The sequence below is a fragment of the Anguilla anguilla genome, chromosome 3, assembly GCF_013347855.1.
Source record: "Anguilla anguilla isolate fAngAng1 chromosome 3, fAngAng1.pri, whole genome shotgun sequence".
NCBI lineage: Eukaryota > Metazoa > Chordata > Actinopteri > Anguilliformes > Anguillidae > Anguilla > Anguilla anguilla.
In genome coordinates, this window is record NC_049203.1 from 7,690,613 (window position 1) to 7,705,566 (window position 14,954).

Below are 14,954 nucleotides of genomic sequence, written 5' to 3' on the forward strand. Positions count from 1 at the left end.
TGAGCTCACCTGTGATTCAGGATGTCTCACACTGTCTAGACTGCAAAGGTACAGAAAATGTAATAAATTACATGGGCCTATACATAATATAGGCTACAGTATATTTAAATATATACGTAAATCCCAACCAACAAAAAATATAAACAATAACCTAAAGAAATTGCCATTAGCTAAAATAAAATGTGAACATGTAGGAAGCTACACTATTCCAAATTTCACATTTCAGTCACGGAGTAACACATTATATCTATGACCAGCCTGAATTCGCCCGCACTGAAATATCAGCCTAGTAAATGATTTCCTAGAGACTGTGATACTGGTTATGACATTAGAGCTGTAGTTATTAATACGGAGACAACAAAAAAAAACATGTGTAAATGTAAATATAAAAAAGGAAGCGAAGCAATACTTCGCAGTGTTGCGCGACCCTGACTCACGTAGTATCTGATTAAACTTCACACAGGTATTGCTTCATGCCGTATCGCTATGGTAACGGGAGACGCCGCCTCCTCGACCGTCCCACACGCTCAAAGGCAACCCTCTCACCAGCTGATGCAACCACGATGTGTATTTAATCACAGTAAGAGCGCTCGCGTTAGTCACTTGTTGGACGGATGGGAGCACAACGATAACAGTATTAAGAGCGAGGGGTAGCTACAGCTCCCGTAAACATGATGGTGTACACACAGGCACTGGTTTTCGGGAACGGCATGACTGTTGTCTCCGAAGAGGACAAAATAGTGGAGTTTATGAGGAAGTTCGTCCACCAAATTACATCCAGTAATAAGAAAAGTATATCCGACCGGAGTTTAGAAAACAGCTGTGAATTCACAGAAGCGATCAAGTCCTCAAGTAAGTAACGTTAGATTATTATATTCCTAAACGTTTATTTATGTCCAATGAGATAGGCTAATGTCCAAATTTGTGTAGTTTAACGTCAACGGTAGATGTGTAGATAGCTGCAATTTAGCCTATACGTACTTTTCAAATGTCACTTGCAAAACGTATTAGTCTCGGAAGGCAGGACCAAACCAATGGCTTGCTGGTTGGGGTCAAATATAGCGAGACAATTCACAGGATATTTTGTGGTTCTGAATATTCAAGTAGGCTGTGGTGATAGGATCCACTCAACAGTTGAGCAGGCTAGTTCTAATCTGAGGTCACGTGTCTGTCTCATCAGCTGACCTCAGTACTGAGGAGATCTCTATCCGCTTGTCATGATTTCGATCATATGACGCTAGATAAAAATAGAACAGTATAACCTCGGGTCATACGCTAAAACCTCGGCAAGAAGGACCGCGTATCTTTACAGGGTAAAATGAACTGTTTTAGTGGTATTATTGTAATATAATGTACATTTGAGAACCTATTCCGAAAGTTGTATCTTGAAAAGGTGACATATGCAAATGTATTAATTGTGTGGGCTTTTTGTGGGGGAGGCAGGGGATTAATATATTGAGTGCGTCATGGCTTATGAGCACAAGACAAGGAAAGAAAAAATAATTCAGTGGAAGTCTCATCGCTGCTTCTTTTATTTTCGTTTCACAGGTGAGGAGTGGCTGGACTCGGGTTCGAGCATGGAGGACTGCGTGGAGGAAGCTCTCCAGCTGGAGCTGGCCAAGCAGATCGAGCTGTGCCTGTCGAACGCCAAGGCGACCCGCCTGCACTGCCGGGAGCTCCTGCTGCCGCGGCGGCTCACGGCCCGCGTCGCACGCGACGTCATGGTGACCGCGGCCGACGAGCCGTGCGGCCTGCGGGGGGCGCTCCTCCAGGTGCTCCTGGAGACCAAGGGGGCCCTGCACCCGCTGGGCAGCATCGCGCCCGACCGCGGCGTCACGCCCACCTTCGAGCTGACCGTGGTGTTCAAGGCCGACCCCGACAGCTGGGCCGCCCTGAAGAGCCTGTTCGCGGGCGACACCGTCCTGAGGCTGCGACCGGGCTACAGGCTGGTCAAGAGGAAGCTGTACTCGTCCGCTAGCCCTGTCGTACACGACTTTGACTGAGAGAACGACGACGCCGGCTACGACTGGCGCGGAAACGCTGCACTTTGAGAGAACGTTGGGGGAAATCAGATGATGCGCCGCTGCTTTCCTCTTGACCGTTTTGTATTAGGGGGTGCTTTGCTGGAGAGGGGATCAGGAAGGAGGAGGGGATGACACAAACTGCGCATAGCGCGAGAACACGTGCGCTGTGTCAGTGCTGCTTATATGTGGGAGACTAAGGCGGGCAAAGTGTAATCTGTCTGTGCCGTTGTGAATGGTAATGGAATTATTTATTATCAGATAAGGGAGGGAGGGAGGGAGGGAGGGAGGGGGGTGATTGTCAGGTTAGTGCTATCATACAGTCCTGTGTTTTTAAAAATTTTTTATAATGGCATGACCGCCAAGTGCAGTCACCTGATGCAGGTAAACTCCGCCCTCTCCATCAGCAGTGATGACTAACTGTCCCTCGTACTGTATGTTCAGCGGCGGGCGATTGTGCAATTGCTGACTGTGACCTTCACGGCTGCTTTGGAGAGCACCACTGGTCACAAGCTGTCGTTTGTGTGTTTGTGTGTGTGTGTGTGTGTGTGTGCGTGTGCGTAGGTCAGGAATGCATTTTCTCACATATGAAACCCACAGTTCAGCACACTGTGGTAACTGCACTAACACACATCCCAGACTGGCAGAGTTCAGTTTTTTCCATTTTGCTGACCTGCTGGCCTGTGATCTATATTCCAGGGCTAGCCAACATTTTGACAGAAGAGGGACTGATTTCCAGTGCTTGTATAGCACAGCAGGCTACAGTTTTCCTTTTACAAAATGTAATTGTGTCCAATGTCATACTTTAAAAACTTTTTTATTTTTATTTTTTTTAATTACCTCCAATTCATTAAAAGAGGAACTGCTATATTTCTTAAGATAACTCTTAAAGTCAGGCAAAGATTACCCCCTATTGTGGCATTCCAGGGTTCTCACACATGACACTGTGAATCGAATGTATGCTAGTCATGCACTGATTTTGTAAGGTAAAGAGCGTACAAAGTAACAGTGTTAATTTACTTCTAGAAAGTAGAACGGGGACAATCAATATTTCATGGTAAGCACAACAGGGACCTTACCTTTTGACTGAATTTGTGGGGTCTCACTGGTACTTTATCCCAATGATGATATGAAATAAGGTTTACACTAAAATGCGCTAGAAAAATGTTTCAAAAATGGGAATGTTTGAGGGAAGTGATGAAGTGTGCCAGGTTGTGTTTGCCTATCAGGGGCAGCAAATTGTCCCTGGGGCACGCTAACTTCTGCACTGCGATGAAAAGGAACATAAATGTATAGTGTATGTGTGATGTCGTTACTTGTGTTTTGCCATGAAAACCTCAGCTGAGAGACTGAAAGGTTGGCAAGCTGGTCTTACCTCTGAACAGGCTTTCATGAAGTTTTTGTATTGTCACACATCTCAGTATTCAGCTCTGTTTTTGAGTGAAAAATAAATGATTTTTTTACACATATTGTCCATTCTGGTGCTGTTTTTCTCTCTTTTTAAACAACTGAATGTTGGCCAACCCATCACAGTACCTTCTTGCTGAAATTGTGTTATTCTTTGGTATACCATAAAATATGAAATACATACCTTTATATTTTCCTCTGTGGAATGAAAGGCTTTGCTCAAAGTGAGGACATTTATGTGTGACATTTTTTATCTAATTAAGTCATATCACCTGAAAAATCAAGAAAGTTATAATGTATACTTTCCATGTACATATATTTTTATCTTGATTTCAGGCACACCTACAGTACATCCTAAAATTATGACATTATCATTACTATTTCTCTTCAGATTTAAACGCCCGTCTATGGACATGGGTCGCAAATTAAGCGTTGCAATAGACGCCTCGTGCAACACATAGGACATTTTCTAGAGAATTACCGAAAAATCATTGGGTCATATTTCCCCAAATGGTCGGTATAGCAGATACATAATGCTTCCTTAATTGCAAATCCAAAAAAACAGATCGCAGTCTAACAAAGTAACTGGGCCAGCAAATAAATTTCACTGCATTCAGATGCGACAGGTGAAGTTTACACTTTGAACCGGTATCTTACGTCCGGTCATGTAAGGAAGAGAATTGGGCTGCGTCCCAATCCAGTTTTTGCTACACCCTCGTAAACTTCACCTTCAAACTTCACTTGGAGCGGGTAATTTGAATTGAGACAAACCCACTGAACTCTTGGACCAAGAGACGAACCCTGCCCCTTTCCGTAGACCAGAAATTGCAAGACAAAAATGCGCCCTGCAGAAAGCTATTTGTGGAACGGACTTTCTCGCGGTGACGTTCTTCCGAGATTCATCTGCGTTCCAGGGCGAAATCCAAAAAGGTTTTTCCCCGTGGTTTTTCCACAATGACATTGGCTTGCGAGCTTATCGCGCGAGCAGGAACAATAAGGAAGTTGTCAGTAGCCATCTGGCGTAAGCGAAGTAGCTACAATAGCGTAAAACCGCAGACATACCTTCTCATTTCAGCGAGCAGCAACCGCTACTTACATTAGCTAATCTTAAACCCGGACATATGCTGGCCACAGCGTCTGCTACCGGCAAATTGACGTTACCCCCATTACTCACAGCTTTGGTTCCGTTATTTTGTCATTTGGTTTGACTGCAACGGTCTTGCCATTAAACTGGGTTTTGGAACACAAAATTAGTCAGAACCAGCATTCGATTCTGTATAGCTCTGTAAATTCAAATTTGCTATCTGGCATGGCATGAAGTCTAAGACCAAAAGGTACATATGAATTGGACAAGCAAAGCTTTTAGTACTCTGGATGGAATGAAAAAGTTATTTCAATTACTTTACGTAGCACAAAAGTTATAGCCTATCATAGTAGCACAAAACAATTGTACCCCAGCAAGCGGTAACGGCATTAAACACATGCTAATCGTTAACTAAACTCCAGCGACAACAACGTTAGTTATTTTTCATTGCAATGCATGAACTGTCCGCTGAACAAAGTTGGTCTGTTTTGTGAGCATGAGCAAATCTTGTAAATGTTCACGCAACATTGCATCAGTGCTTTTTCTCCAGCTGGGCTAGCCGCTTTTAATTAAATTGGCTGAACTGATTAATCTTAACTAAGAGCCACCGAACGGGCTCTAATCTTACTGTGAGGACAGCATGGCGGCTTTATCCGAGCTCCAAAAAGTGGCAGTGCCAATACAATGCGTACTTTAGACAGTGCTTATGGGACACGGTCTTGCACTTGGGACTAATGGTCAGTTATCATTAATAGTAATCTTTTCCTCTAAATATTTATCAAATTCTTCCAACTCCGATGCACATATTCAAGACTTCTAAACTTCCCATAACTTCCTAAATTCCTCAGGCGTAGGCTATAGACTTACCGCAGTCGGTTTGCGGAAACCGCTCTACGTTTTTTGGCGAAATTATTGGCAGCCGGGTGAAAAACGCTGTTGGTCGTTTTGGTGGGTTCTTGTATGATTATACCCACGCCATCGCACGGGTCATCCACACTAGCGCTGTGTGGCTGCCATTTTTGTCGAGCCGGAGTGCTGCACGCGAAAGGATTCGGGAGTAGTAAGGACAGGTAGAAATCTCCACGGAGACGCACGCAATCGCAAACTAATCCCACAGGTGTGTAAGAGACGCCCACACGGCAGTACACATAATAGATGCTTTAACCTTGAATCTTTTCTGGGATCCGCTTATTTTTCCGCTTAGTCTTTTCTGTGCAGAAACCAGATTGTATTATGGATAATTATATCGGTCTGCTTTGGCATCGTTTCCCTACTATAAAAGCCACAAGCATCAGTAGAAGCTCCACCAGTCCAATCTGAGACCACAGTCAACAAGTCCTCTTATTTCATTACAGTACAATCTATTAGTAGATGCTCTTATGGAGAGCAACTTCCAAAATTTGACATTCTTGCAGCGAATGCTTAGATAAAAGTGACTGTATATTAAAATTAAATCCAGGTTAAGTAACTCACTCATGGCTGCAACAGCGGTGGCCTACTTTTAAATTGAACCTGAATCCTTTGGGTTACAAGTCCAGTTCCCTAACCACTATGCTGCAGTGCTACCTTCTTCTACTACTGACTTTATCTCAGGTCATTCTGTTAACACCCCCCCCACCCCCCCCCCCCCCCCCAACTGTCACACAGCCAGAGAACTTTCTCCCACATATGTTCAAAAGTGCACACATCAGCAAAGCCAAGGGCAAAAGACAGCTGAAAAATGTCCATCTAGCAGTTCCACTTCTGTGGCATCTCACATGGTTTAATCCAAAAAAGTGAAGATGTTGCTAAAATAAAATAAAAAATAATAATCCTCACGTGTGGCCCGCTGCTGTGGCCATCGCTAGTTTGGCCGGCTACACCAGTTGTCTCAGTGGGTAACGTCTGCTGAACTTGGTGAAAATGAATATATTTTTGTAGATTCCAGTACTGAAGCAACTGCAAGCTGTGGTTTACAAGACCTGTTCTCCTGGTCATGCGTGCCATCCATCAGGGCCAGGGGGCTGTTCCCCTCTCTCCGGCTGTCTGGCCGCGCTAGACGTGAGAAGCCCCCTCCGGCCTTGCAGGCCGAAGGACCTGTTGGTTTCCAGGGAGATACGGCTTCTGGTCCAGAGTATCTAGCACTTCTGCCAACGGCTGGACTTCTGTGGCCGTCATTAACCCTTTGAAGAGTAGCTGTTTTTTGGAGTGTTTTTTATGAATTCTTAATCAGTTCTAGAACTCTGTTGTTTCAATTACCAGTAGTGACCGTTACATTAGCATTAGACGGTTAGGGTCAGGGTTAGTTAAGAACATTCTAATCACATATATTTGTACTTACACCTTAAAGGGTTCATTACTTTTTATTGCACTTTATTTTGTTACACTGTTCATTGATGTTCTTGGCACTGCAGTCTTGTTATTTTTCTAAACTGCGCTGAGTGGGCAAGTCTTTTCTTGACCTATTTTATGTTCCTGTGACCCATCACCTTGCGGGAGTTTTTTTGTTGTGCGTTTGTTTTTTCCAATACAAGGACCCTTAAAATGTCATATTCTGTATGAGTACAAGCCTTAGAAAAAAGTTTTATCTTTCTTCATGACTTTATCTTCCTGAAACACTCAGCATGCTGCAGCACTGCAAGGTCACGTCTCTTCTCTGACCCCCCTACCTACCACCCCCCCCCCCCCACCCCCCCTTCATTGGAATATTCCTGCGCTCACCAAACATTAGTGATGCGACAGAATTACTTACAGGAGGACAGTTGTCACGGCAACAAAACTGCAACATAAATCCTTTGTCTGTGTTTGCAGTGGACTGCTAATGACTTCTCAAAAGCCGTCAGAACTCAGTCAGAACTCATTTATTTTACATTCACCGGCCATTTCCCTCCCCTGGGCCAACACGTTGTTTGACTTCATTTACAGTGCAATGGACCAAGGGCCAGAGCAACCTATTCATTCTTCTGGCACTGACTAATAGGCCATTACCACAGACAGCTGTGTCCTGGTCATATCTGTGGCCAGTAATCGCCTCTAGGTTAAAGCTCTTCCTCTAATAACCATGGTTATTTGTCTCTTATCGACTCTTTACGGGCTGTCTTTACTTAGTTTAGACATTGAGTTTAATGGCCGTTTCTGCAGGAGGCTTATGTCAAGCACAATTGCACATTTTGTTTTTTTGGTGTATTATGAGTGGACAGACCATGTTTTTCTGCAAACAGTAATAAATTACATGTTCTACCAGACAGAAATAGACACAGTTTTATCTGCACTGTAATTTCAGAAAAAGAAAATCATGAAAAAAGAATCAAAAAAGAATATTAAGTGAAAAATGACATCAATCTCAATCAGTTTACAAATTCTCAAATGGTTATTTTATAAAATAAAAAATACAAAAATAAAAACTCACCTGCAGATGAAACTATGGTCTACTAACTAAAGTAATATTAAATATTTTAAGTGGAATGTTAATTAATGAATTAATTAATTATTAATATTACTTTGGTTAATGGATGTGTGTCCTTGAACCAGGGCCTTCTAACATTAGACTCATTAATGGCTGTATCACTCCTACCTTTGACCAATTAAATGGTGTCAAGATTCTGTGCACTTCTGTGGAGGGTTAAAAGGAGAGACAGAAGTAGCACGTTAGCTCTGAAGTGCTCCCCTTTGAGGTCAGCTTCAGTGACACAGCAGCGCCCCCTGGTGCCACCCTGCTGCAGTCGAGGCGGGGAAAAGTTCAGGGAGCTGGAGCGCACCAACGACAGAAACGCTGAGTGTTTAGACGAGACGCTCTAATCTACAGGGTCAACAACGGCAGCGTCACAGACACGAAAGCACCACTCTCCGCTTCTCTCCCACACACATACGCACACACACACACAGCCTCTCACTCTCTCTCCTCAGACACGTCCTCTACCCAAACCAAACTGCCTACGACTCCCATTCTGCACAGCCTGCTGTACACATCTTTCTGTTGTACCTACTTCCGCACGTGTGCTGCCTGTCGTGGGCGAGAGAAACTGCGCTCGCTTACACACTTACCAAATCGCTAATCGTCTTGTTACGCAACCGACTGTACACACACATATACCAGACCTGCCAACCTTCACGCATTTTGTGTACCAACCACGCAATTCTTGGTCAAAATACGCAGGTACGAAATGCCAGCTGAAACTACGCAAAAAAAATAAAATAATAAAATTATATATATATATATATATATATATATATATATATATATATATATATAATTGTAATTTAATTACGGAAAACAACAAATTAATACAAAACAATACCGTACATTTATTCGGTATTTAAACTACATCCTTCGGATTGAACCAGATGCTACGACCTTGATAAATTTGTGTATATAGTTAGCCGTAGTAGTAGCTCGCATGCGATTTAGCCTCGTTACGAGACGCGTGAATAACTGATGGAGTAATTTTGCTGCAGTAACTCAAACGCTACGCAGACTCCCTTTTCAAACTTTGAATCGCGCACGCTCTGTTGGAGCAAAGTGACCGTTGCAAATGTGTTTGACTACAGACTGCTAACGTACCAAATAATTCCTATTATTGCAGCCAATCACCCGACCAGCCTTGCAGTTAGAAAATAATCATGACGTCAGATGACGAGGATACTAACAAGGAGAGAGAGAGCAGCAGACCTACTAAGAAGAAGCGAGTCCATGCCCACCAGAAGTTCCTCGCAAAATATCAGGAGCAATGGCCGTGCCTCCGCCCCTCAAAACTTCCGCACCATGCTATTTGCACATTGTGCAATTATGATTTTGACATTAGCCACCAAGGAGCTTCAGGTAATAATTTGGCTAAACCTCTAGTTACAAAAGCCTACATTCCTAGATAATTTTTCAATTAAATACAATTTTTTTTCATTAGGCCTATATGATGTGTGCCTGTATAAGCTGATTCATTTATTTAATTATTAAATAAAAATGGAAATCATGAACAGAAACTTGGTTTTATTCATAATTGACAGTGTTTTACATCGCAACATAAGCTTTTTTTTTTACATTACAACATAAGTTTCTGTAAATACTTGAAAATGAAAACATGTTACAATATACAAAATAAATTATTTCAATTTTTATTAAATAAGTGAATGCAATTCACTTATGGTTATCAGTTTGTATAAGCACACATATCATATAATGAAATATTAATCATGAAAAATTTGTTTTAAGCAGGTGTACTCAAACTTTTGACTTGAAAGTATATCATAATATAGCCCAGTGCAGTGCAAGTGATATTTTAGAATCAGGTCAAATTATACAATTTTGCCTGATCACTTTAACAGTCAAAACTAGAATTAAGAAGAAAGGCTTGTGTGTGCGTGCAAAGCGAAGTGGTGCGAAAGCATGTGAACTAAGCGTTACACTGATTATTGTGGTACTCAAAATATTTTCCTAAGGGGAAACATAGCTCAGGAGGTAAGACCGATTGACTGGCAGTCGGAGGGTTGCCGGTTCAAAACCCCGCCCTGGGCGTGTCGAAGTGTCCTTGAGCAATACACCTCACTGCTCTGGCGAATGAGAGGCATCAATTGTAAAGCGCTTTGGATAAAAGCGCTATATAAATGCAGTCCATCTAAGGTCGGCGGGTCTGCATATAAACATAAACATGTGGTCATACCACTACCCACTTCCTCATTTGCTCTCTCCGTTTAACTGAACACACACACATACTAGCTAAAACCACAACCCACCACTTCCTTTAAGGAGCTTAAGGGCTTGTGGTAGTGTTGAACAGTCTGTAACTCACACGCACACTCATTGGTGTGTTATATGGTTACACAAAAACTGTTGTGCCGTATACAGTATAACAGCTTAATTTATGGCTGGATGGAATTTCTGAGCAGCCGACACACCCCACACTCCACCAGACGTATGTAGTTGCTGAGCCTGGTACGAAACACATGCCCCGTACCACTGGGTGCAGGGGGTACTTTTGTGAAGTTACACTGCATTTAATCCACATCTACGTTATATGGGTGATATAGAGCATAGCCATGGGAACCTATCCTGAACAAGGCTGGTTTCTGGGCCAATGAGGATTTTCACAATTTATTCCATTAACTACATACAGTAACTATATAGCTTACCAATAGAAATGTGAGGGATGCAAGAGGCAATGGTTTCCCCGACTCCAGGCTTCGTTTTGTTATGCGCACAAAAAAGTACTTCTGATACGGCTTACTTCTCTGGAAGTAACTTTATCGACCAACGGAAACATGCTCTCGACACGCCCCTTTTGGCTGTCGACACTCCCCTTACTTCCGACACAGCCCGTACTCCAGCCTGCAGATGTTGTATTCCCGTCTCCCTGAGCGTTGTTGAAAGTGCGGCTGTTGTGAAAAAGTGAACCACACGGGGGGGCTGTTGGATAATAATTATTATTATTTTTTGGTAGTCCTTGCCCGTACAACCAGATCATCATTTGAAAACCGCAAGTTGAGGTTTTGACACAGAGGCAGAAACTCCGGGGTTTTCAAGACCAGACCAGGCTTGATATGGTGCAAGATACTATCTAGCTGTTGAGACCTTGGGCAAGATACTTAATCAGAATTGTTTAATCCATCTGTTATGCTTGGTTCAACCCATTTCAGGATGTAACATCATTGAAACACCCATAAACCTAAATCTTTTCAGCATGAAACTTGATCACATCCTTGACAGTGTGGATATGATCATGTAAGATTGAGGATGACCAGTTTGATGTTTTTATAAAGTCAGAACACCATTTGGGGACAAAGATACTATTTCGGGTCAAATTTGACCCAATGGTACAGAAGTTTAAATGGGAATGCAGCAGAGTGCAAGGACAGTGTACAAGTTTATGACAAGATTATGGCTATCAGTAAGGTTTTGCACGCACACACACACACAAACACTGTTAATGTCGGAACCTCTTGATGTGAGAAAGACAAACTGCCATTAGGGTTCTGAGCTATTTGGGAGGAGTGCTTGTCGTGTCTAAGCCTGAAGACAGAGAACTGAAAAAGTGTGTTTTTGTTCTGAAAATGATCATGGGGGGAAGAGAGTCGCCTCACCACCACGTCATCACTGTTAGATAAGCCCCATAAGCGCTTCAAACCCTCCCCTTGTAAGGTTTGGCTTGTCTTGGTTTTATAAATAGAAAATTACACGTGTGGCGGACAAGCTTAGCGAAATGTGTGCAGTCTGAGGTGAACACTGGCAGGCAAAACCTATACTTGAGTGTAAAGGGACTGGTGGTAGATTCAGGGTTGGTCGATGAGTAAGCAGGGAACATTATAAGGATTAGTATTCAATCAACATTTGCCCTTAACCCTCCTGTGAAGAAAAAATGGACCCTTTTCAGACTTTAACATCATTAAACACACATATAAACATTATTTTTTCAGCATGAAACATGAAGACATCCTCAATAGTGGATATGGATGTGTAAAATTGAATAGGACCAGGTTGATTGTTTTAATAAGTAGGAAAACTCCTTGGGTATATAGATACTGTTCTGGGTAACAGGTGGTACAGAATACCAATGCAGCAGACTGCAACAGTGTACACATCAAGATTATGATCTAAGGTTCTACATGCCTACACACTTTGATATTTAGCATGAGAAAGACACACTGGTTGAGCCTGAAGTCTCAGAAGTCACTAGAATAACTGGTTCTTCCAATTTTTTTGCCCTATCCTATTTTTTTGACTGACAGTTTACATCTAATTTAAAATGTGACCGTTATCCGATACCTGTGCCGACATGGTCTACAACTGTAACCACCCGAATGCATACACGAGGGTTTGGTATCCAATACGAAAGTAAACAAATACCCTGCCACCACCATATCGCCGTTTGCAATGGACACAAAATGAGACAGAAATAATAGTTCAAGCTATTGCTTTCTGAAACATGTTGTGTCTACAACAAGAATCCCCGGTATTTGGCCTATACTGACTCTTCACCCCACAGGCGTAGAAAGCATGAGACCTCGGTATTCATTGACTGGCCTGGTCAATTCTTACGCAGTTCAGTGGGCCTGAGGCTTTGCCCTCCACTTAAATTTCTTTGAACATTTTACGTTACCAGCAGATAGAGGTTGTGCGTGCAACTACGTCTCACGTCGTTCAAATCAGAAAAAAGTACGAGCGCATCGAAATTTGAACGACATCGGAATCGCAGTGACCGGAAAATTCCGATCGGTGTATTTTACATGACCACGGCATTGGCAGCTGTCTACCTGGCTCTCTATTTGCTGATGAGGACAACGCCGAGGTGCATTTATTTAGGGTCTGTTCTAACTTGCCACAGGGCCTGGTTCTGGAATGTTAATAACAGGTTCTGCTTGTTCAGGCTCCTGGTTTTCGGGGGGCCCCTTCTCTTGCTCTTACCTTGTCTTGTGCAAGTGCTTTCGCGGCCCCGGAAAGCGCCAAAGTCCTTCGACAACGGATCCTGGCACTTAGGGAGAACGTGATAGTGTTAGTGAGCACCTGTGCAGCCTGGAACAATCTTGAGATGCCCCCCTCCCTCCAGGGTGAGCAAAACCCTAGCTCGTTTTCGCAACACAACATAATCCGAAGCTGTGGCATCTTATGTCATTTCGGTGAGGCAAGATAGCCTATATTGTTTGTAGTACCGTAACTTGGCGTCATTTTGATATCAATACTTTTGAGTAACTTGGCATTTTTGTACGTTGAAAACGTGTTTTTTATGAGATTGGATATACCATCCCTAGATAGGCTCTTCATCAGCAATACACCGGAACGCAAGGCCACGTCTGGTGCCCTGTAAATGCACCAATGTTGTGTAAATGCAAAAATGTTTGTTAATAGCCTGTCGCCGCGCATTGGTGTTTGTTTATTCAGTCACAGTGTGTTATTACCGTTATACAGATCTACATAATTAAAATCGAGTGAAAAAACGGTGGTGTAAGTGTTTAAATTAGCTAGACTGCGTTGCTCTGAGCCATCCGCTAACAGGAAATAATACGCCAATTGCTTACAAAAATAACTGTACACCACTTCCTGTTAAAGTAATAAACACACGCTTTAATAATTTTGAATACCATTCATTGCCTGTCGTCTTTTTAAGCATCTTTGGTAAATAGATTTTTTTTTTTTTTAAAGATGATGATGTCACACTTTTACATGCGGTTCGCAGCACCCCCTGCTTAGAACGTCTTCCCACACCCCTGCCGTACCCTTGTTTTGAAAACCCTCACCGTTTCTGCCTCTACCGTGTGACCTGGCTATTGCACACGGTGACTGCTGTCTGTGTGAAAGAATACTTCAAAATGCTTCATAATACTGTAAATTAAAGTTTTTTTTTTAGAAACATTTTTTAAAAAGAAACAGCTCGTCTGGTTTTTTTAAAATCTTGTCTTCAACTAGTGTATCTTTTTTATTTGTTTTTTATGTCTTTTACTATTCAGGTTTACTGCTTTAATGATATTTATTTACTTATTTATTTTAACTATGTATATATTTTATTTTGGCATCCTGTACTAACTATGTTTTATCATGTTTTACTTCAGTATAATTTACTTTATTTTGTTTGGAAAGGACTTTGAGCTGCATTTTAACATATGAAAGACACATTAAGTTCTGTTATTTTTTAAAAATACAAAAAAAAAAAAAAAAATGAAATGCACACTGTAACCGATCCACCGTTAAAAGAAGATTAACATGACAACCCCTTGACAACCGTGGCAGTTCTGGTGTGAGAAGCCTTCACCACTGTGTTGGCCTTCATGGAAAGCTCCTCAAGGGAGTATTATGACATTCAATCAGATAAGGAACAAAAGAAGCACAAGACAAGGCCAGCCACATGCGTCCATTACCCAACAAGCAGAGGCCATGCAAAGCAGACCCTGCCCTTTGCTATGCCTCAGGCTGCTGATGAGGTCATCACTATGGTGCGTTCGTGTAGGGCCTGTCCTAATTTGCAACTTCAATGTGCTTTGACCCCATGATAATCCCAAAAAAATGTTCCATGTTCACTCTTCCACCACCACCAAAAAAATTACTGGTGAGGTGGACAAGTACAACCAAAGAAAAAAAGAAACAAGACAACATGACCTCACAAAAGGAGGGCCTTATCAGGGGCTTATCAGAGAATTATGTCTTCGAGCTAATGCAGCTGACGATGAATAAGTTTGTTTGGCATTGCTCAACAAATGCCAGACATCACGGCCTCCTTCTCCAACATACTGTACTAACCAACATTCCTTGCTCTGTTATGTCGCATGGATTGTAACCACATGGTAAATGGTAAATGGACTGCATTTATATAGCGCTTTTATCCAAAGCGCTTTACAATTGATGCCTCTCATTACCCAGAGCAGTTAGGGGTTCGGTGTCTTGCTCAAGGACACTTCGACACACCCAGGGTTTGAACCGGAAACCCTCCGACTGCCAGACAATAGTTCTTACTTCCTGAGCTATGTCGCCCCTGCTAAACCAC

At 42.5% G+C, this 14,954-nt stretch overlaps 1 protein-coding gene and 1 long non-coding RNA gene across 2 annotated transcripts; one reads left to right on the forward strand and one right to left on the reverse strand.

Moving 5' to 3' along the window:
* Positions 1-247: 247 nt before the first annotated feature.
* On the forward strand, positions 248-3,490 carry si:ch211-39i2.2 (uncharacterized protein LOC449866 homolog). The gene is made up of 2 exons (XM_035408129.1): positions 248-852; positions 1,549-3,490. The coding sequence occupies exons 1-2, from the start codon at positions 672-674 to the stop codon at positions 2,001-2,003; spliced, it is 636 nt and encodes a 211-aa protein (XP_035264020.1). The 5' UTR covers positions 248-671; the 3' UTR covers positions 2,004-3,490.
* Positions 3,113-5,574, reverse strand: LOC118222495. The gene is made up of 2 exons (XR_004764291.1): positions 5,380-5,574; positions 3,113-3,451 (listed from the first exon to the last, which is right to left on the reverse strand). It is a non-coding gene; the product is annotated as an uncharacterized LOC118222495 (long non-coding RNA).
* Between the last annotated feature and the right edge of the window lie 9,380 nt (positions 5,575-14,954).

Excerpts from the sequence above, each read along its gene's own strand:
- si:ch211-39i2.2 (XM_035408129.1), top strand. The coding sequence starts at position 672 with ATGATGGTGTACACACAGGCACTGGTTTTCGGGAACGGCATGACTGTT. Across the intron at positions 853-1,548 it reads AGAAGCGATCAAGTCCTCAA|GTGAGGAGTGGCTGGACTCG; the intron begins GTAAGTAACGTT and ends TTCGTTTCACAG.